At 37.7% G+C, this 24,404-nt stretch overlaps 2 protein-coding genes across 4 annotated transcripts in view; one reads left to right on the top strand and one right to left on the bottom strand.

Moving 5' to 3' along the window:
* The window catches only part of LOC137290079 (AMP deaminase 2-like), a 50,951-nt gene extending 34,414 nt beyond the window's left edge, over positions 1-16,537 (bottom strand). For 2 of the 3 annotated variants that reach the window (XM_067820900.1, XM_067820901.1), the window contains exons 1-3: positions 16,362-16,512; positions 10,906-11,128; positions 7,527-7,562 (exon numbers count right to left, since the gene is read on the bottom strand). In XM_067820900.1, the coding sequence (XP_067677001.1) occupies positions 7,527-7,562; positions 10,906-11,128; positions 16,362-16,422 (320 nt within the window). In that variant the 5' untranslated portion in view covers positions 16,423-16,512. Of the gene's footprint in view, positions 1-7,526; positions 7,563-10,905; positions 11,129-16,361 lie in introns of all 3 variants that reach the window. The other variant, XM_067820902.1, reaches the window with a different exon arrangement.
* A 1,309-nt stretch (positions 16,538-17,846) lies between these two features.
* LOC137290063 (zinc finger protein 595-like) lies at positions 17,847-23,207 on the top strand. Its single transcript, XM_067820899.1, has 3 exons — positions 17,847-18,027; positions 18,880-21,551; positions 22,972-23,207. Exons 2-3 carry the CDS (start codon positions 18,956-18,958, stop codon positions 23,121-23,123), a joined length of 2,748 nt encoding a protein of 915 aa, XP_067677000.1. The 5' UTR covers positions 17,847-18,027; positions 18,880-18,955; the 3' UTR covers positions 23,124-23,207.
* The last annotated feature ends 1,197 nt before the right edge of the window (positions 23,208-24,404 follow it).

The raw sequence follows: 24,404 nt of genomic DNA, 5'->3' as shown, positions 1-24,404 counted from the left end.
AGAGGACTACAATGGATTTTCGCATTCACGAACATTTTAACATCTCACTGATACTGCGGGAAGACAAATATCAAATAAAACAAATATCATCACAAAACATAATGACAGTAATCTATAGTTTACTTCATAGGACAAAACTTTTTACCTTCTTAGCATGACCAGACCATGAGTTGAAATCAACAGCAATCTTCTATTCCCAAAACTATCCCATGTATGAGAAGCTCAAATCAAAATTCCATGATTTAACCAAGGTTCCATAACCCATTTGAACCCTCCTTTGCAAACTCTAATCATGCAAATGCTACATCACCCATCAAATAACTCCATGTGACTAAACTTAGAGATCCATTGTGATTTCAGTGCAAGTCAGACATATTGCATGTAACATAAATACAGACTGCTCGAATTAGAGCAAACATTTCAAATAACATATTTAGTAATTCTAACTTATTATTCTAGTTTCTTAAAGAAGTATTCAAATGCCCATGACACACACAACACAAGAAACAATGATTCCAGTGTTGTAATAAATTACCTCAAAAGCAAATAGATGCAACAGGGGCACAACAGAAAGCAAATAAATGTTGTGAAATGTCATTAACACAAACATTTTTAGTGAGGAACCCACACTAGACTTTAACTACTACGAGTCCAAGTGAAGCTAAATTATTTGAACTTGCAACATCAGTTAACAAAAGTAAGCAGTTGAATGGTCAAAATTAAAAGAACCAAGTTGAAAGAATGTACTGAAACTATTTTGGGACATAGAAAATTATAAGAATAAAAACATAAGACTTTCTATTACACCAAACTGCCAAACAAATCAGGCATAATGTCCGACAAATTATCAGGAACTTTATTCAGTCAGACTGACAGAATGATCACTGACATTTATTGAAAACTATATGTTTACCTACATACCCTTACCTGAATAGCAACATCGTAGCGAATAACAAGCACCTGCTTCACCAAGGCACGTGAATGTATCAATGATGAAGGTACCAAGAGCAAGTATATACAGCTATCATGAAGCTAATCACATCATGGTAAGCGTAATGACATAACCAGTGATTGAGATTCACTTCCTTGCCTGCAGCAATACATACTATATTGACCTGTCTTTCCCAGCCAATCAGCTGTGTCTAGGTGTATAGTCTTTTCTTAATAGGTTGTTGACCATCAAGGAGTTGTCTTATTAAAACAACTCCATCATTCTTTACACAATGATCAGGGCAAAATGCCATACTTCATTAAAAAAAACAACTATATGATGACTCAAATAAACACATAAGAAACAGATGTTGTAATCAATTGATAGCGACTGTATATTAATTATTGGATATTTGATTAAATCCAAATCAAGCAAAGCAGTCCCAGTATATACCAATCTATGACTTAAGCCACTAGTCTGTAGCCTGAATCCAGTATATTTTGCTTTGCTCTAAGAGACTTCAGTTAATGCGAGTCAATGTTCATCCTCCTGAGGCAAGAGTGTGCACTGGGCACTATCAAAGCCTTCTATGCATCTTTGTCTTTTGAGTCTTTGATGTTTCCACAATGTGCACTATTACTGAGGGTTTCACCTCAACTCACAAACATGGGGTCCAAAAGACCCCTCATTATCAGTTTAATGGTCCTTACAAGCACTATGACACAGTGTAGTGTAACAGTGTAGATAAGAGTATGTGTTGCGAATTTCTTTAGAGTCTGGAATGAATTATTGATCATTGTGTATGATGGAATGAAATGATGCACATAACTGCTCTGAGAGAAACAGAAAAATAGTAATATATGTCTTATTGGTACAACAAAAAATATTGTGCAAATGTTTTTCTGCGTCCACTTTCTACATTTCTGCACACTGGAAGCATATTTGCACTTCGCATGAAAACCTAATTACTCCTATGTAAACTCTTCCATCTGAATGCCTATGTAAATATGTAAACGGTAAAAGCAGCAGAAACAAGCATCTTTACTGTGATAATCTGTCATTTTTTGACAAATCTTTATATCTTTTCATCATGTGATAGGCCTGGTCTGAAGTTATACTCAACATTGTAAACCCTGCATGTGATGCATTCACACCACGACACATGTTCAATTCCCCATATAAGTATAATGTTTGAAGCCCATTTCTGCTGTCCCCCATCATGATGCAACTGGAATACAGCTAAAAGCACAGTACAGATTCACAATTGTTTTGTTTTGTACATGAGTGAGTGAGTGAGTTTAGTTTTACGTCGCACTTAGCAATATTCAAGCTATATGGCGACGGTCTTTAAATAATCAAGTCTGGACCAGACAATCCAGTGATCAACAACATGAGCATCGATCTGCGCAATGGGGAACCGATGATATGTGTCAACCAAGTCAGCTAGTCTGACCACCCGATCCCGTTACTCGCCTCTTACGACAAGCATAGTCACCTTTTATGGCACAGTAAAAGCACAGTACAGATTCACAATTGTTTTGTTTTGTACATGAACCATAACATCTTCTCTAAATGTTAGTAAAAGAGGAGATGCAAATGATTTTGTGAATTTGTTGAGGGCTTTGGAATAATGCTTCTGATTAACACTGATTCATTCTGTGAATACTACTTTGTCAGCAGAATGTGTAAGGAAATCCCATAGTGATACAAGTCAAGACATTAACCACTGTTGTGAAAGGCAAGCTGAGGTTAAATGGGGTTTAACATCATACTTGAGACTCGTGTGATCGCATGTATGTGGGGCTGCTTGTACTCACCAAGACTTTAGTTGGTTTCATACTTATAGTGCTAGTTCACTCAGACACCATGTCGCAGTTAAGCATGAATACCCTACTAAGACACATTATACAGACTCCGAGCTGACCAGTCCTTTTTGTACTCACCAAGTACCACATTTCAACGTCTTTTGTCATGATGGCTGGGGATCGAACCAACGGCACCACAGAGGCGATCCACTACTGTAAAAATCTCAAGAAGTGACCTAACTTAAAAACCAAGACCCATAACTAGCATTCTGTGATCATAATTTAGAGGGTCTTATACCATTTGAAAGTGGAGAGTCCCAAGTCTTGAACATTTGGTATATACTACAGACCCTTTGACTTTTGACAGGAAACTATGATGTAACATAATTCAAAGACCACATGCACACACTGAGAGTCAAGGGATCATGTCTGTGATTAAAGAAAAGTCAGATATTGGTTTCCTGCTGTTCCAGTAAGAAACTTCAGAACACACTATAGCTACTAAAACGAGTCTCTGAGAAACAGCTAATCACTGTGACATATGCATGTGAGACTAGATCAGATGATCAATATGAACAAATTTAGCTTATAGCCAGATGAAAGCTTTCAGATGTGATTGTAGCTGCATGAACTATTGAACCAAGATAATTCAGTGAGAATTCCTTTGAGAGAACCTTAATCCACCTTCGAGGGCAAGCGCCATTTTTCAAAGCCTCTTATAGTGGTAATTACAACAAGGGATGTCGCAAATCATCATCTAACCCAGAATGGTTGTTATCATCACAAATTGACAATAGCTGGACAAAGACAAGTGTGGTATTTCCAATATTTTCTACCAAATAAAGTCTAACAGGCTCAATGCAATTATCTGAAGTCAAGTTCTGATTGGTGTACATAAATTATTCTTCCATGATAAGACGCACACAAGGAATAACATAAGATTCAACATCAATCTTCCATTAATCTTCCAATGTAATATGTAAAGCAAACATTGTATGTTTCCAATGATATTGCCTTATTGGAAATAACACATCTGACCCTATGATAATAAAAAAAAGGTTCAATGTCAGTCATCACCTCAATAAGATGTTACCAATGCTTAATGTATCAGCAAAGTTATTTACATGGTAGCTGGACAGAACCTGAGTGAGTGAGTGAGTGAGTGAGTGAGTGAGTGAGTGAGTGAGTGAGTGAGTGAGTGAGTGAGTGAGTGAGTGAGTGAGTGAGTGAGTGAGTGAGTGAGTGAGTGAGTGAGTGAGTATAGTTTTACGCCGCACTCAGCAATATTCCAGCCATATGGCGGCGGTCTTTAAATAAACGAGTCAGGACCAGACAATCCAGTGATCAACAACATGACCATCGATCTGGGCAATGGGGAACCATTGACATGTGTCAACCAAGTCAGCGAGCCTGACCACCCGATCCCGTTAGTTGCCTCTTACGACAAGCATAATTGCCTTTTATGACATGCATGGGTTGCTGGAGGCCTATTTTACCCCGGGACCTTCACGGGTCTGAATAAGTGATTATGTACAACCAATTTATTGTTTCCTGCATTCTTTATACCAACATTACTTTGTTTCTATAAAATATGTTCACGCCGTTATCCACCATTTACTATTCGACTGTATTTTAAAATATGTGTATTTCAGGCACAAAGCATAGAATTACTCAAACCATTCAATAAAACATTCAGAGCTCATAACTAAGTTCCTCAAAAAGCTAACACTCCAAGCTCAATTACTGTACTGATTCAAGTAAATTCAACACAAATTAAGAAATTAATGCACGCATTAATATCTTTCTTAATTTGATATATTTCATAACTGTAAGTGCTACAATAATTTCAGATGTAAAGCCGTATTCTTTGAGACGTAAATGAGCAACCACTGACTTGCGGTTTGCACACTGAAACTTCAGTTTCAATCTTGAGAACTTAAGAAGTAACAGTGCTTAGGCAGCTATGCAACAGTTGTATAAAACATGCTGTCATAGATATCTCTTATGACATACTGCCATGCAATTTAAATACTTGATAAGAAAGATCAACAGAAACACAGTATTGAACACATACAAATAATTTTGGCAAATCAGCAATACTTGAGCCCTTATCTGAGATCAAAATGTTAACTGCTGCTTTCAGTAGTATTCCAACTATACAATAGCCCCCCAAAACTCCAGACTGGACTTGATAATCATGTGACTGATATTTTTAACCATTCAGCATTATTCCAGCTATATGACATTAATATGAAAAGTGACCTGATAATCCAGTGATTAATTTTTTCAACAACCACCAACATCATCTGGTCTGAAGGCAAACAATCAATTATGATTTAACTCCATCTGATCACCTCTTACTACCAACACAGATTGCTGAACACTGTCTATCCTGGATCTGCCTAAAAAGGATCTGCAACTGGGTCATTCCAGTTAACTTTTTTTAACCCAGCAGTCAGTATTCATTTCCGAAACTGACACAAAACCAAAGAATTATGGTCAAATTAATGAAACAGGATAATGCTACTGGTAGATAAGACAATGTGGTGGTCAAACAATGCTAGTGTTTAACATTAAGAAAGTCTTGGTGAGTTTTTCCACTGTAGTTTAACCTAGGAAAACACTTGTCTTAACATTAGACTAGCATCCCCAATCAATGGTAGTAAGCACAGTAAATGGCATAAATTCAGAAAGACTTTAAAATTGGGACTGCAGTATTTCAAATAGAGGACACAATCTCCATCTTCTGACCATGTTACCATGTCTCTAACAGAATGTCAAATTCAGAGGTGACATGCTTTGTGCTCTCATGCAATATGTTGTAGCGATATGGATGGAATGTTGCTTACAGGTAAGAGCTTGATACATTCCACAAACACAGTGTTTGCCATGGCATGATAAATATTGAAATGGCACAGACGAAATACTTTTACAGTGAGCTGGCAGCAAAACTAAAGCTATAGAGATAATACTCACCATAATTCATTTAATGGAAAATGTTTTAACCAAATCAAATGATTCAAAACGCACCCCATCAAACTATATTAAATATATCCCTGTTGACCTCATATCCAATAAAGAACTGTGTCTGGATTACACAAACATGGGTCATTACTGATGACTGGAAATTAAGTCACTGACCACCAAATCCACAAAACAATCCACAAAAAGAATAGGTTTCTGGGTTGTAATTCTAATACCCCCAGGGTTCTTAGAAATAAAAGGTGCATATGTCAGTATGCACAATGCATTCTTAGCATTCCAACTATCAGAGAGTGTCACTATAAACACTTAGATCTTCAGTGTTGGCTCAAAAGAGGGTTTTGGAGTGTTTTGACTCATCAAATTCAGTGAGGACCCCCTCTATTTTACATCCACCCTTCAACATTGGAGGGAGTCCAGAAACATTACTTTCATCAATTTGGACCCACTCAAAATTTCACCCAAATCTAGCACTGGATCTTGTTTGAGTGTCAATGGCATGTATTGTTAGTCATACATGATTACATAACCCCAGTAAACATTGTTAATCAGAAGTGGTTTTGTAAAAGACAACATGCACTGTTGATGTGGGTATGCTAAGGATTTAACACCGACAAATGTTTGCTTTGATATTTTTCTGTTCATGTAGTAGCAGCTTTTATTACATACAATTGAAACAAAATTAACCATAATCATAGTACTTCGGAACACTGCCTGACAATCTTTTGCATACAGAACCGTTTGACCTGAGGTTTAGCAATTTCATATGCCAAAAACAACATGGTGGTCAAATAAAGGTTACCACACCTTTTCAGTCAGAGTACTAATGTACTAATGATACATGACTCCATTCTCTGACAACTAAGAATAGTTTCAAGGGGTAATAGTTGTCATCTGACCATGGTTGCTGCAGGCATGATAAGGAATGATTTCAACAAAATTAATGCAATACTCAATGAACTTCTTTATATGGCCTTTAGAAGTTAATATGATGAAGAGGAACAAGTTTTATGGCTTGTCGACTTTATTGCATTTGACGCATTGTCAAACAACCATTACTTGCTCAATAATGGTGTCTACACTGATGCATTGCATCTATTGCCATGATGAAGATGTCAATCAATAAAACTCATTCCTCTTCATACTGAATGAAACTTTGCATGACACAATGGAAATAGCACAGTTGAAGTCCCTATACACAAAATATCCATAAAATCATGACCAAACTTCATACTGATTCATTTAGCTGAGGAATGGTGTAGTGCTACAACAAATGTGACCCAGAGGAACAATGAACACATATTAATATTACCATGAAGTGCAATACATAATATGTCAGTTCACAGAAGTAAGTGAATATGATTTTATACCGCTTTTGGCAACATTCCTGCAACATCACGGCTGAGGACTCTGGGCTTCATATATTGTACCTATGGGGGCAATTGAACCTGGGTCTTCAGCATCAAAAGCAAATGCATCAACCACTAGGTTACCCCACTGCCCATCCACTAACAGGAAGATGTTGTGGTGAAAGTAAATAATATTTTGGGTGCCATTGATTTCCTGTGAATATAAGTCACAGCAGTATTGTAAAGGTTGTATTACAAGGAATAACTAAGTCCAGGTTTCTACTGATAAATTATGAAAGACATCTATAGAAAATGCAATGATCTAATCACATTTACACATGTACACATGTGCACCACAGGGACATTGCTAACAGTGACAATGTTGATATCATGCAAAATACAAAATAAAATACTGTCTACATCTATGTACAAAATACAGTCATGCATGATCAAACTCACTCTGTGATATTAAAATTGAGGACATTAGCGGGTAACCTGAAACAGCAAACAGGAATAGTCAATCACACAAGCAACACTCAGGATGTATAAGGTTCACACAGGCATGGGATACGCATCAATCAACCTTTCATCATGTCTCATCATAATGATGAGATTATCTTCAGACAGAATTCATAAACATGGAACAAGATCTTGAACCTGCTCGTGTATGCTAAGAAACTCACTAATGCACTGCAGTCATATCAAAACTAACTTTTGAACACCATATTTTATGTGAGAGGCCTAGAATATAAACAGGCACATCTTGAATCAGTATTGCAATATATGCATACTTAAAGTAGTTTACTACTAAATCTAGACAGTTTGGAAATGGGCACCAGATGCTACAGGTCAAGATCTCCCAAGAGAATGTCAAGTAAAATTACAGAACTTTTAGTAGTCTTACATTGACAAACTGAATTTTGCATGTATACTGAAGAAAACAAATAAGGGAAAACTACTTATGGGAAAGTATGGAGAAATATGCACTTTCAAATGGTCCCTTATTTGCTTCACAAATAGATAGATCATTTCACTCTGAGGGCAGGACAATTGCAATGCTATTTCAAATTAACTGCTCAGACTTTTCACTACTTCCACAGCTCCAAACAAGGCACGTATTTGCATATATTACACAATAAAAAAAGACATTTACTAAATTAATTACAAATCTGGGGGGTACAAAAAATGCATAAGAATCACTTAAAACTCAATAGGTCTATAATATATTGTGTACATTACTCAATGAACTAAACTGATTTGCGTATGATTCCTCATAGCACGAACTCTACAAAGGATTAGCTAATGGTAGGCAATGCCAATATATATACAAATACTGTTATAGCCGTAGCCGCTGTCCACGGTTTACTCTAATAGTTACAGGATTTCCATGTTGAATATTTAGAAATGGTTGTCAAATGTTTGGCTACGAGACAAATACAAAAACTTTCAGTTTGTTGAGTCCATTTATATTTATATATTAGAAGAGTTAAGTACCCAATGAGGATAAAAAAATTCTGTGTAAAAGTCCTCAATTCTTTAAACTAGTGGGAGTATACAAAATGCTAGTTACTCCTCAAAAATGCAATTACTCTTACATAAACAGACATCTGAGTAAATAAATGCTTGAAAATTTAGCTGGAGCAATGCTCTTCATATGTCAAAAATACATATTCAAGACCTATCACCACTGATACAAATAATGCTGGTTCAATGATGGTACAATACAGAGAGGGTCACTGCTTGGTTTTGTTGCATGAAAATTGTTGCAGTGGTGTAGTCTCTGTTTGTGTACATACAGCTTGTAAACAGGGGGAAACATTGTCCTAATCAAAGTATCCGATAAAGCAACTTTTACCATTAAACTTTAGCCAAGTCTAGCGAAACTCAGTAAGATGATAATAATCCATATAATGACGCTATATCTACAAGTAATGATGAGCTGTCAATTGGGGCTAACCAACTGAAAGATGTTTTGCCATAGATTAATGTCAGACAAAACACATCTTTTATCAGGAAAACTAAAATGTACCAATAATGATGACTGACATCAGACAAAACTCATCTTCTAACAGTATTTCAGCGATAGCATCCCATCTAACAGTGGCAGGAAAACTCACAGGAATGCAAACCCAAACCATTTACCATTTCAGTGAAACCTACAGTTGAAGGAATGATTCCATCACATAAATGATATTACTTACATATGTAAACTCTCCACTTTGTTTCTCCTTGTGCAACAAGGACGACTGTACATACTAGTCTGGGTTGTCTGTACAAGGTAATACGTATGGTAAACATCAATGGACTGACTTTCACAATCCAATGACATTTATATAATAATACCATATAATATGCATAAAGTAAAATACATCCTCTTCACACTTCAGTAAGCTCCAACAAAGTGAGACTCAGTTCTCATGATCACGTGGTTTTCATTGTTCCCTTTAGTAATATGCATGAATGGTACACTGACAGACATTTAACAATTAGCTATTTATGTGCTTTAAACACCAGAATCAATTCTTTTTTTAAATTTGTCTTAAACAATATGTTAAGGAAACACATGATAATTAAAGGCACAATTTCACACATTTTTGACAATAGTTTGGCCTTAATTACTGTATAACTGAACATATGTACTCACTTTAGCTTCCTAATGATACAATCAAAACCTTATTATCTGTATTGCCTGAAATCAATAATTGAAACTTCGACACACGTTTCCTGATGGAGAACTCTTGTAAACAGTTGCTACATTGAAAACTTTAGCATGAGGTGTTGTCAGTGTTTTCCAAACTGGTTTCAATCACAAGTTATGTGTAGAATATTTGTAAAGAGCACTCCAAGGGACATAATTCTATGGGCTTTGCTTAAAATAATGTTCGGCCAGCAGAGGGCACGGGATTAGATTTAATGCAACATTGCATTAATTAATTCAAAGTTTTTATCTTAATATTCTAATAAAAAAAATAATCTTTTTGAGGAATAAATTATCTGGTAGCTTCCGCAAGTGCTGATAGTAAGTATTACTGAGAGAAATGCATTATTTACTATTAGAGAAACATGCTGACTTCATCTGCCAAATGGCACATTTAGCCAATGTGACAGGTGAACACTGAACATATTCCAGCAATACGATAGCAGTCAGTAAATAATGAAGCCTAGATAAGACAATCCTGTGACTCACAGAAAATACAAAATCCAATTTCATCAAATCCATACCTACAAAAGAGTTGACAGTCAAAGGAAAGGAATGAAAAACAGGCATGTGGTGGACAAGATTTAACCTGGCATGTTCCTTTCCTGGAACAAAAGTTACTGCAATCAAGTGACTTGATTGTGTGGTACAATGTCGGCATGTTTAGGGGAAACAGGGTTTACCCTAACATTCAAGATTATTTCTGTCAACCAGCAAAGCTACATGCATGTGTGTGGCTGCCTGTCCTTGTCCAGACTTTAGACTGTAACTTTAGCCAGTATTCAAACAGCTTGGTTGGAAGGAGTGTAAGTCAGTAAATGATTGGTTTGTTGGCTTAACAGGTTTTAGGTTTGTTTACTAATTACACTAATATTCCAGCTGGCAGTCTGTAAATAACAGAGTCTGGACAATCAAATGATCAACATCATGAGCATCGTTCTACGTAATTGGGATAAAAAGACATGCATCAATCAAGTCAGCAAGCCTCAATACCCGATCATGTTAGGTGCCTCTCATGTCAAGCAGTTCTAACCTGGATCTTCAGATGAATCAGATAGAAAGAAATCATATCATTATGTGACTATCAGTGACAGAGTCATGAGTACTTGACATGACAAAATTCAACAGAAAATAACTGACCTGTGACTGAATTGTCGCTCAAAGTAGCTTCTGTTCTCCTTCTCTTCAATTGGGTATTCCGGCACTTCATATGGGGCAGTCACCTGGCGGCTGACCTGTTCATTACCAATCTGACTTCTGTTCAAAATGGAATCTGCTAGTGCCTGTAGTTTGTCATCAACATCAGTGTGAATGTGTTTCGGGAATTTGATTCTTGTGGGAGAAAACATTGGTGACATCACCTCTGGAAAACATAATGATATTGTCTGAGCTTTTCCAAATAGAAACCACATCAAAGAAAGGATTTCGAAGATATGACTTATCCAGCTTTCCACCAACAAATGTAAGACCCAACTCAGCATTATTCCAGCTAGGTGACATGATGGAATGTTAGTCCAGTGATTCTGCCATATATCAATGCTATGTGCAAAACAGCCACTGGCGCACTAGCCTGTAGCTAGTGGAAGTGACGTCAGGCCAGTAAATCTCCACTGTAACTATTCCGACTGGCTAGTGAATGTTCATGAGGTCATTTTGTAAATATATCACTTTCTCCAACTTGTTCCCTTACAATAAACTCATAAATGAAAATATTTGGCATATTAGCAGCATAATGATGAAAATCAACATTTGAACACATGAATTGTGAATTATTAGGTTGAGTTGTAACTGTCAGGCATATCTATTCCATCTGGCGTGCCAAATTTGGAAACTATTTTGCACACTGTACAGTATAATTGTCGAATGATAAATATTAATGGAAAAACATAATGATCTCACAGTTACATGAATTTATATGTAACAGACCAAAATAAACAAATAATTTGTGTGACAAAATTATTTAAGAAATGAAAGTCATACTTGAAAATTAACTGTTATATTCCAGTTGCAGAAAAAATGTTGTCCTCTGGCAGGCCTGCTTGAAGTTGACAATGTCAACTGATGAGAGTGCAGTACAATGCCTTACAGGCCGTTTTAACAACATTAAACATGTAAATGTGTCTGGAACAGACAATCAATTCATGAGCTCAAATCTACATGACTGGAATCAAACAGGTAATCCACTATTACCATGATTTATTAATGAACCTCTTGCAAGTGCACATTTTATTCTTACCTAAAATACCCTCCTGCCCACCTCCTCTCTTGGTTTGTGGCTCTCGACAAAATATCTTTTGGTCTGGTAGGCTTAGTTAATCAACATTATAAGCTCCACATAAAGATGTGATTACTTTCTTCATATTCATGTGATAAGCCCTACTCTTCTTTAAAGTGCATTTTGTCAATGAAACACAAGACAGCTTGACTAAGCCAGTACTTTAGTAATAACTGGATTAGTTGTGTACAGTAACTTTGGCATGAAATGCATGTGGACTCGGTTATTTTTGTAAATAACTCTTCATCCAATGATCCAATCGATCTTAAACTTTGGAAGTGGAACTTTTGCTCTTGGCATGAAAAAGAACATTGTGCTAAAAATTGTGAGAAATACACCATCTTTTCCTGCAGACCAAATATTGAACTCTTATCACAAGCAAAATACCTACCACACATGATGACTACATTTTTCTTATTTTCTAACAAATGTTCAAGAATTATTTCAGTTTGAGATAGTGGGTTATGCTTAGATATTATACAGATTCTTGTAACAATAGAAAAACATTCCTGATTTACATATTTCCATGTATTTGTTGTCAGAGAAAAGGTATACACTATCTCACAGAACATGTTTCTCAAACTAAATTCAGACTGAATTTCATACAAAGAAAGAAAGAAAGGTAAATTTCACATAATCTTGTAGATACAGTGCTATGGTGAAAAACATATTATCAAGGACATTAAAGTATGGCAGGGTCTCCCCTAGACATTTTTATTTGGGGATCAGACTGACTCTCTAAAATTTTGAGTGGAGTCACAATCAAACTTTGGGGTCAAACAATTTAGAAAAATACTCACTTTTCAACTAATAATAATAATATGCAGGTTTTCTGTGTCAAGGGGAACACTAGTGTGGTGCTTTGTATGGATTACAGTCCTCTGGGTAAAGAAACACACTACCTGGGAGTGGATGTGTCGGTCATCTTATAACTGACCCATATTGCTGAGAAAGTGATGAGTCAGCAACTTTGCTTTACACTTCAGCTATACCAGACATGAGGCTACCACCAATCGTTATGCTAACACTGCTGATGTCTAAGCTACAACACTGATGTTCGCAAGGTGTATCTACTCTGAAACATTCAGTGACCTATAAATAACAGCGACTGAATCATTAACCTAAAAAATTATTTACGATTTAAGGGGTTCGAATATTAAAAGACCATTAGATCTATCTTAATTTCAAAACACTGGAACAGTTGTAATGGTATTAAGTATTCTTAATGTTTCTCCAGCGTCAACAGTTATTTGCTCCATGTGACAATCTGATCTTACAAGTTGAGGAGTATTCAGATTTTCTACTCCAATCTAGACTCTTACATTTCGTGCACTTAATGCAATACTATATTTTATCATTATTATGCCTCAGAAGCAAAGAAAACTGGAACTTTAAGAAATTAATAGGACACAGCATTTCTTTTCCAAATCGGTCTATGAAGGTCACTTAGAGTAGAATCATTGACAAATCCTAGCCACACACATGGAAAACAATTACCAGATATGAGTAAATTGGTTTAACCTCACTTTCCCCACGTCTGAATGTAGGGGATGACAATGGGTAGGAGTGAAAAAATAAGAGGAAAATGGGTTGGACATCTTTGGGGTCATATTAATTGAAACAATATAATATATGTCATGAATGACACCAGAGCGATCAAATGCCCTAAATTCTGTGGACTCATGGAAAAGTCTCATCCATGGTATACAGGATTAGGTCACTGGACTGTAGATGTAGGACTCTGGTCTGTTTTAGTTAGTGTCACTGGTGACAAATAAAACAAATAAACTACTGGGATGTAATGATAGCTTATCATTTTGACACAAATAGCTCATCTGAATCACAAATGGTCATTCCAAAATGGCAGTGTTCAGGGTAACGTAGATATATTTCTAAAACATTTCAAATTCTGAGTGAAGTTGAGACTTCATATTTCACACACTGGGAAAGATGCAAAAAAGACTGCACAGCCAGAGTTATGATTTGCAATGGTATTCTACTGGTAAACACATATAAGATGATCCACGACCTGACAAATGACCCCAATTTGCATACTTGGGAACGCCCCACAGAACGATCCACTTGAAACAAGAGGGAGACAGGTTGTCTGATAAATATCGAGAAGTTCATTTTCCCTGTGCGTTTCACGCATGAAATATTATAGCACACTCAATTTGGGAACAGGTACAATCACAACGAATTGAATCAACACAATATACTGAGCAAATATGTTTAGGACCACCGATCCATTTCACGAAGCAAATGACATTTTCCTGGGGTTTGTTTAACAAAATTGTTGAATATCTAAAATGCTTGTCAATGCCCCAATCATCTATTTGTCTTCGTCTTAACTAAAGGTTAGCATGGAATATCAGTATCTTATGCCTGAAATTGCAGTCTTATCATTCGAGGGAATATGCGGTGTTGTTTTAATGGGTAAAGTTGACTTTTCGTCTGCTAAATATTAAATAGATAATAACTACATATAGTTAATTGTGTTTCATTTAACTTTTTAATATGTTAAAAGTTATCTGTTACTGAATGGTGGTGGCTAAATCAGAGTAGCAAGCGGGAAATATTTTTATCCCATAATTTTGTAGTGAGACTGGTGTTTCACAATAGCGAGACAGGTGTTAATTAGTAGCAATATTGATTTCATGTCACGGTTAGCATGTATTGCACGTGCATAATCTTCAAGCTACCTGTAGCAGCCAAGTGTACTCGCCCAGTTCGTTGTACCACCTCTCTTGTCACAAATGCGTTTAGTGCGCAGGATCATCTAATATGTGTCTAGCAGTAGCAACACCTCTTCCTCAACACAATCACCCTTCAGCTGAGAACAAGATAGCCATCCAAGAGGTCATGCAGAAGATGAAGGCCACAGTCAGAGCTGACTGCAGAGAAGTGTGGAACCGTTTCACCACAGTGGGACCAAGACTTGATCAAGCCATAACAAGAAGACATTGGAAACACCATCAAACAACATGATGAGAAAATCATAAAAGAGAACTTGTTGATCACTGGTGTCAGGACACCCACTGAATACTTCAACATTGTAATGAATTTTGTTGGACTGTAAACTGTCTTACTGAGTGTTTAGTGCTATAAATACCATCTGCACCGACTTTCCGACTTTGGTAACCATCAAGCTGTACATACTGTAGAAGCTGTCTAAACAGACACTCATAGATGTCTCTCATCATAGAAACTAATTGTGTTATTGAAATTTCAGACTCTGTTATGAATATGTGTGTTCACAGACTTTCAGACTAGAACATTTGTTTACATGGACTCAGGTATTTGCACACTTGAGTCAGATGATACATAATTGTCACTGCTGCATTTGATCAATGGGTCAGGGACACCTCATATTGCCCTCATCTATTGTTTAGAGTCTGGAGCCACCAGGCCATGACCAACTAGTTAACAATGGGGATTAAGGTATAGTCTGTCACAAGAAACAGGTAACACTTGGTAATAGAGTAAATATTTATATGCAGTTTGATAGTAACTGAAGTTGGTCTTACTAAATATACAAGAAGACAATTTACAGTCCAACAATATGCATCTATCAACTGCTTGATCCATGAAAAACAAGGTCATCAGTCACTGACTTGACGAGGCGTCACCCATTCACGCAGCATAACAAGAATGTAACGTTGATAAGTGTAAGGAAGTTACGATTTTTCAAAGTTGGTAAAAACTGATGAATATCCATTACATTGAAAAATTTTGAACATTCACAGACTTGGGACACTTCCTAGTAATCGGTCAGTGATGTAAACAACCACTAAGTATCACGCATCAGCATTCTCGGCATAAAATGTGCTTACCGCGAGAATAGGATTAGGAGATGGTCCTATACCGAGGGAAAATATATATTATCTATGTATACAGTAAAATTGCATGATATGGTATTTATTTCCCTTAATTTCACTCTGGTTGAATAATTTTAATATCTGCAAAATATTACTGGTATCTGATTCCTACTAAACACAAACCGTGATCAGAGAAATATTCGTGCAGTGTTAATTCCGGAATTATTCGAACCACACCGGATGAAGTCAACAGGATCAGCTGATAACAATGACAGGCTGCCATATTGACAAGCACTTAGCACGCTTACCCTTAGAAAGCACGATAATACAAGTTCCTCCTAAATAAACTACAAACAGCGAAGAAACACATGCCTAAAACGCATTCGAATGAAACAAATGCAATCAAGCATCCAAGTGGATTCACTGCAGTTATCTTTCAGTGGTGCGTGCGCCTCGAGACCCTGACAGAAATCGGATTCTTTCAGAATCAAAGTAATGATTACCTGCAGCTCCTCGCTTTTTCGACTCCTCGTCTAACTCATTCCCTTCGATTGGAAGTTCCATAGTATCTAAAAATACCACAAATATAAGGAACAGTACTTAATGTGACAGATTCAGCTCAGTTCATTCATAACATGTATCAAACATGATCGTTCAACGCAATATCGTCTGCGAGTCTGAAACTGTCATCGGGGACAAGTTATATATCTTGTATGCATATTTTAACCCATAATTTACAAATCCCATTTGAAGCAAATAAAAAACAAGAAAGTGGAAAGAAATCTTAATCTAAAAAAATGCTTTGAATAATTATAACTCTTTTGAATTTCTTCTGTTGCTAGGTATATCAACACAAAATACACATTTTTCACAATGATTGATCCCCACATAATTTGTACGGAAACTTCTCTGTGCCTTTAATTACGGAAACTGGATCAAAAGTAAGCGACACGGATGGTTCCCACAAAACCAGTTGTGTCTAGAAATATCACTGAAACTTCCCTGAAACAATTACGTATTATATGTGGAGAATTATGGATTCTGCGTAGGAATGTACTTACTGCAAGAAAGTGTACATGCAACAAAAATAAAAATATGTAGGACCGGTCAGCTTGGTTCGATACGTGTGATAAACGATATGCACGTCATGTACTCGTGCGCTTTGCGTGAAGGTCAGGCTACATATATTGATATATAGAGAGTGAGTGATCAGATTTTGTCATGGCGTCTGGTTAAACCGCATGCACGAAATCCCCAGACAAGTATATGGCCGATACAATAAACACACATTTTAACAATTTATATTGATCAGTTACGACATAATTCGTTAATGGTTCACATCCCAGCAAAGGTTACACAATGTAAGCCCATGTTCATTAGTAATTAACGACAACTGAAAGTTAAGTGGTCATTTTTTTCCATAACTATGCATCTTACCTTCATCTTCACTTGTACCTCCTGGCGTGTTGTGAAGAGCCCTTAGTAAAGGTGTCTTGGTCCTGGATTACGGTTTTATGAAAGTGTCACTGATATATACTCGATGTAGACTGTAGAATCTTTGAAGAACACACAGAAGTGGAATGCGTAAGAAAAGCAAGATTTATGGAAGTCAACTTCATCAGATTGATTTGTCAACTTGCGGGCAAAAGATCGATGATGATAAAATTATTATCATATTTCTACTTGGTGACACTGATTTTCAAAATCTGGTGCAAAATACTATTCCTGCAGATAAAATATTATGGTTGCAGATATTTTTAAATGTAAACTTTTATTTGCATTTACTATAGAAACATTTGCTAGAGGAATTAAACAGATCAAAGTATTACATAAGAAAACAACACCTCAAGGTAAAGAATGAAAATTTATTTTTGCCTTTCCACGTCTTTTATTCTCAGGCATAAGTCGAAGAAAGAAGATTTTTTCCGCTGTTGGTATTCCATACCTAAGCAAATTCCGTACTGTCCGGATTATAACCGACTTAAATTACCTCCCCTTGAAATCACGAATTGAGTGAATGGTGACCAGCAAGAACTTATGTTTTGACATGGAATCACTAAACCACAATGCCATGCAGTTGCTCGGCTATAATGTGTAAACTGGTTTCTACCCATGGCATAACGAGCCACTTGCGCCTTACTCGCAACGTGCTCAACTTGACACGCAACAGTAAGTGTTTGGAATACACGTGACCTTATTTACAGTCAACTTGAACAGATCTGCATTCTCCCATCTCATACCCTCAATTTACCCCCTCTTTTTACATTGCTGCTGGGGAATATTCCAACACTGAAATAAGTTCAACGAATGGACTGACTGTTTTTATATCAGTTCCTGCCGAATGTGTATTTAGGGTGAGGTATGCATGTCAGTTTGTAATAAACAAAATAATATCTATTTTAGGCATAAAATGATCATGTGGGCTACAGGCAGAAATCTTTTCACAAAAATTTACATAATCTGCAGTTAAACCTATTGGCACTAGACAACTGAGCTTCAGTAGACACAACATTAACACAACAGACCTTTAGGACTTCCATCAACTTTGGCTATGTTAAGCATGACCCCAAGACTAACAGTTTGAGTTAATACAACAAGACTGGCATGACAGCAACTTCATGAATTATAAATTTACTTTTTTGGATGAATTAAAGAAATAATATATGATTAATAGCGCATACTTAGATTGTCATTTATTGTTTGTTGTTTGCCTTGAACAAGCACTAGTTGCATGGATATGTGCACTATATAAATATCATACAAGAGTGCCACATGCAGCAATATCCCACCTATATGGTGGTATGCTGTAGATAATTGAGTCTGAACCAGACAGGCCTGTGATCTTCAGCAGAAGCATCATTCTATGCAATTAGGATACAATGATATGAGTGAATAAAGTCAATGAGCCTGATCAACCAGTCATGATCACAGGCATAGGTTACTGAAGACCAAATGTTTCCCCATGGTACTCTGTCATTATAGTTTGCAACAATTTGATAAGGGTGTTTGTCCATGTTTCAGGAGTCATGGTGCTACAGCTGTCACAGACAAGCCATTAGCTTTAGGGTTGAATGCGAGATTCTGTGAGGGGGAAGAAATGTCCAAGAATTGTGTCAGGATGGCATCAGCACCACTTAGGAGGAGTTCACGAGAGAGGAAGAAAAATGTGTGTAGCATGTTTGAGTATGGCAAGATTTGTTTGTCTTCAAAGAAGGACAGGATTCCAGTATCCCTTGACAGACAAAACATGATGACTTCAACTGATGATGAAGTGCACAGGAATAGTACAAAGATGTCCAGATGTGCATCTGGACAGACACAACAGGAAGAAAGAAATAAAACTCCATGCTGTCCAGAGTCATCCAAAGCTGCTATCGTCAATGCTGCATCACAAGCAGTGAGTGGGGGGCAGTTTGGGTCTTATCAACAGGATGTGGCTATGGGATCAAGAAACCAAAAGCGTGTGACTGCAAGTGCTAGAGAACAGCAGGAAGTGGTTCCAGATGCCAGAGAACAGCAGAATGTAGTTCCAGGTTCTAAAAAACAGCAGTCACATGTTAAAGAACAGCATGATGTGGCTCCAGGTGCAAGAGAACTGCGTGGTGTGGTTGCAGGTGTTACAGAACAGCGTGGTGGGACTGCAGGTGTCACAGAACAGCTGGATGTGGCTTCAGGTGCAAGAGAACAGCAGGATGTGGCTGCAGATGTTAGAGAACAGCTTAGTGTGGTTGCAGGCTGTAGAGAACAGGTGGCCAAGAAATACATGGAGCAACATTCTGATGGCTCAGACTCGCCTACTATGGTGACCCCTGGTTGTGAAAAATCTAGCACAAGAACAAGTTGTATACTTCAAAATAAGAAATCTGACATAACTCATGAGAACAATGGTGAATATTTGAATGAAAGCTTTGTGCCCCTCAATGAAAGGCAAGTGCCCAAAGTCCCATCTCGAGCAGAACATTTCATGAAGACACGATTACGATCATTAGAAGATGAGAGTGATCATGATGATTCTTTTCCTATAAGAAAGGGAACACTGAAGTTCTGGAGGAAGAGGTCCGGAAGAAAAAAATACTTCTGTTCATTTTGTGGCAAGGGTTTCATCAACCAGTGTCTCCTTGTCACTCATGAACGGTGTCACTCTGGTGAAAAGCCATATGCATGTTCCATCTGTGGAAAAAGTTTCGCCCTCAAGTCCAACATGCATCAGCATGAGCAACTTCACTCAGAGGATCGGCGATTCATGTGCGAGATCTGTGGCAAGTGCTTTAAGACCCAACCCTACTATAAGGAACATAGCAAGACTCATCAAGTTGTGAAAAGCTTCAAGTGTGAAGTCAGTGACTGTGACAAAACCTTCGCTAGTAAAACTAATTATAAGGCTCACATGCTGTTCCACAAAGGGGAGAAGCCATATGATTGCAAAGATTGCCACAAGGCGTTTCGTCGAAAACAGGCATTAAGAAAGCATTCATTAATTCATTCAGGACTTGAGAAATTTGAATGTTTGTCATGTGGGAAGGTATTTGTCCACCAGGATGCCTACCATGCTCACATCAAGCTTCATGACAAGAAGCCATTTACTTGTGGAGTGTGTAAAAAGTTCTTTGCCTCAGAAAATGAGAGGGAGTCCCATCAGGTGCTCCATACTCGATACCCATTCTATAGCTGTGAATTCTGCCATCGGAGTGGCATGCACTTCCAAGAACTCTCAAAACATTTGAAGAAACATGGACTTCAGTTTTTAAGCAATATTAAATGTCCTAATTGTCGGAGGTCATTTGCAACACAGAATATATTCAACCAACATACGGCAGTAATGAGTCTAAAATGTTCTGCATGTGTCATGCCCCTGAATTCAGCTTGTATGTATTACTCACACAGAAACAGTCACAGGAATGACCGTAATGTACAGCACGATCACATCTTTGGTCATGTCTGTGACATCTGTGGTAAGGACTTCCAAAAGATGTCACTGCTTAAAAACCATAAACTTATCCATGGTGAGACAAGGTTCAGGTGTGACACTTGTGGCAAGGAGAGTAAGACCAAACCATGTCATATGGCACATGTCAAGACTCACAGTGGCTTAAAACCCTTTTGTTGTGAAATATGTGGAAAATATTTTGTGTCTCTTACCAACCTTCAGAATCACCAGCTCATCCACACAGGAGAAAAACCTCATGGCTGCCTTATCTGCCATAAGTCTTTCAGGACACGTGCCATGCTTCGTGAACATGGGAATGTTCACTGTAATGAGAAGCATTTCAAGTGTGAACAATGTGGTAAAGAGTATACAAGCAGGACCAATTACATAAATCACCTCAATGTCCATAAAGGTCAAAGAAACTATGAGTGTGAACTCTGTGGAAAAAAATTCTTTGCTAAGTATGTGATGCGAAAGCATATGCAGATCCATACAGGGCAGAAGAACTACCAGTGTGATTTTTGTGGGAAAAAGTTCATTCAGCATGGGAATTGGTTGATTCACCGACGTTCACACACAGGTGAACGACCTCATAGGTGCGAGCAGTGTCCTGCTGGCTTTGTCAACTCATCACAGTTGAAGTCTCATAGGAGAAGAGTCCATGATATGAAGAAAGAAGAAATGTGTGATAAATGCTTTAAACATTTCTATGACAGGAAAGGTCTCCTGTCACACATGAAAAACATACATGTTCGAAAAGAAAACGGTGAGATATTTTCATGTAACGAATGTGGTAAACTGTTTGTTTTCAAAGAAAATTATTGTGCCCATGCAGGTGTATGTAAGGTATCCCAAAAACCCTTTCCTAGCCTACAGCCATCAATTCTTCAAAGAGTCTTAAGAACAGTTTACTCTAAAGCAAGTGTGTCATCCTGTGGTGAGAAAGGGGATACTGGATCTAATCAGACAGGTCAGCTGTTACAGGAAAAAGACTTCCTTTTTCAGTTTGAATCTTTGACAGCTAGGAAAGACAAAGGATTAGAAGATCAGGGCAGAGAACATTGTCACACATCCCTGCAACAAGCTATCCAACAGTTCCAGATTCATTCTCTTCCTTGTGTTGAAGACAACAGTGATGGTTTAACAGGAGAGAATATCGAGATCATCGAGATTAGTGAGTCAGTGATAGAAGCAGATTTATCAAATCCTAAAGTAGAGATGAGAGACGAAAATACATCTGTTGCTGCAGTAGTCATAGGTGATGTTGTAAGGGGCACAGACATCGGTGGAACAGAGATGAGAGAAGGGGTATCTGTAGCTGCTATAGACATCAGTGAAGTTGTTGCAGACACAAAAATAACTGGAACAGAGATGAGTGCAGAGGCGTCTGTTGCTGCTGTTGACATAGGTGAAGTTGTTGACACAGACAAAGATGAAGCAGAGGGGAGAGAAAAGGCATATATTGCTGTTGTAGATACAGGTGAGGTGATTGTAGATGCAGATATTGATGTAACAGAGGTAGAAGTCAGTGATGCTTTGATGCAGTCAACCCGTCCAGAGACGGAGGTCACCCTGGAATCTGTAGTTCCGGAGTCCACTGTCCAGCCTTTGCAAAGATCTCTTGCTGAAAAATGTCCTGAAAATGGCAGGTCTGTCCATGTGGCCCACAGTGAAAAAAGTATGGGAAATGCAAACACAGAGTCACTTTATCCACTTGATCACTTTGACATTGTTAATGAATCCAAACATAGGCCAACTACTGAGGAAACTGGAACCAAGTTTGTACAAGAAACAAATGACACTGAAAGTACTGGGTCATGTGGGGGAGCAGTGAAAGTTACAAAACCAACAGCATCTTGGATAATGAGGGAAGGTAGCTCCATGTTCCAGTGTAGCTTGTGTAAGAAGGTTCTGATATCTCAAAGAGAAGCCAGACTGCATGAGAAGGTCCACCAGGCACACCTGCTGTATCAATGTAGCCTATGTGGGGCTCGGTTTGGGACAGCAGCCACACTCACCAACCACCTCCAGGCACACTGTCAAGTACAGGGTCATCCAAAGAATACAGTTATTGATGGTGGCAGATCAGGGGACATCCATGAAGGTTGTTTGAGTGAAATTTCACGTATTCAAACCTATTTTTGTGATGTGTGTAACAAACGGTTTTCCTTCTTTGGACTTTACAGGCTTCATACAGATTCTCACAGGCTCAGCTGCTGCTTCAAGTGTTACAAATGTGGCCAGATATTCCAAGACAGAAGAAGATTTGAATGTCATATCCAGTCTCATTCCCAGAAGAGATATAAGTGCAAGGCTTGTGGGAAGATGTTTTCCATGAAGGTTGTTCTCAAAATACATCAGAAAAGTCCCTGTGGTCATGGTTTCTCACCAGCATGCCAAAAACCTTATCCCAAGGATGTACCTGAATCAAACAGTTATCTGTAAACAACGTGATGCCGACCATCATATTGAACCCCACAGAAAGGTTGTTGTTCTAGTTGGCAAAGGAAACTCAGACTGTGTGTAGGTTTTGGATATGATATGTGATGATGTCATTTCCAGAGAGACGGTATCTGCAAGATCATAATTATTTCTTTGGGGAAGGCTTTGAAACTTGGAATGGGTATTGTTGACTGTGTAGCTTGTGTAAGGCAAGATAGAAGATACCATCATGTCCTGAGAGACTGGATGTCCTTGATCATATTTCTCTGGGAAGGCTTTGCAACTCTGAATTGGGATGGCTGACTGTGTAGCTTGACTGTGGCAGACTGTGGACAAGATAGAAGATAACTTGATTTCCTGAGAATCAGGATTTCTGGGATCATATTTCTCTAGGGGAGACTGTGTAGATTAGAATTGGAAAGACTGAACTATGGCATGTGTAGAACACAATGTAATGTGGGGAATGACTTGATTTCCCAAGAGACAAGATACTGAGTATTTCTATTTCTCAGGCAGTGCAGTGGAGATTGGAACAGGGAAGACTCACTGTCTCAAAGATCTTGGCTTCTCATGCATTGTTTTATGCAAACAGCAGGGTTCATTCCATGCACCTCTGAGGGAAGGTTGAGAGATTTGTGTTGTTCATCCTCAATGACATCCACAGAAATATCTCTCCTCACAAATAATAAGTATCTTGTAAATTGCATAACAATACAGACTTTCACAAACTTGAAAACCATTATGTCAAAATATTCTGTTTAATACTGGAAACAAGAAACCACCTGACTTTCATCTTTTATTTATGACATCTAACTATGGATTTTGTTGAACCAAATTGTTAGTTAAAATTTTCAGGTGAACATGAGCTTCAAACTTTATGTGAAATTCTTTGTGTATTCCTATGACTAATTAATAATGATTGATAATGTATCTAAAATTAAGATCAGTTGCATTGAATCATTGATTTTAATATTAGTCACTGTGATGTCTTGTTTTGCATCATTTATTGACATGGTTTGCATAAATTTACAACATTGAAATCCCTGATAGTTGAACTACATATTCTCCCAAAACTCCAACCCTGGAGGTACATTCCATAACCCTTTCACTTCATAGCAAGCTGACTGCTACCATGTTCATTAAACAGTTCAACCCAAAGAAAGGGATGACTGTATTC

The sequence above is a fragment of the Haliotis asinina genome, chromosome 1 (assembly GCF_037392515.1).
Source record: "Haliotis asinina isolate JCU_RB_2024 chromosome 1, JCU_Hal_asi_v2, whole genome shotgun sequence".
NCBI lineage: Eukaryota > Metazoa > Mollusca > Gastropoda > Lepetellida > Haliotidae > Haliotis > Haliotis asinina.
Note: the sequence above shows the minus strand (reverse complement) of the source record. Positions and strands in the feature narration are given on the sequence as shown.

What these genes read in the sequence shown, in the direction of transcription:
- LOC137290063 (XM_067820899.1), top strand. Translation starts at nt 18,956, where the DNA reads ATGTCCAAGAATTGTGTCAGGATGGCATCAGCACCACTTAGGAGGAGT. An exon ending in ACATGTTCGAAAAGAAAACG is followed by an intron (nt 21,552 to 22,971) that starts GTGAGATATTTT and finishes TGGACTTTACAG; the next exon opens with GCTTCATACAGATTCTCACA.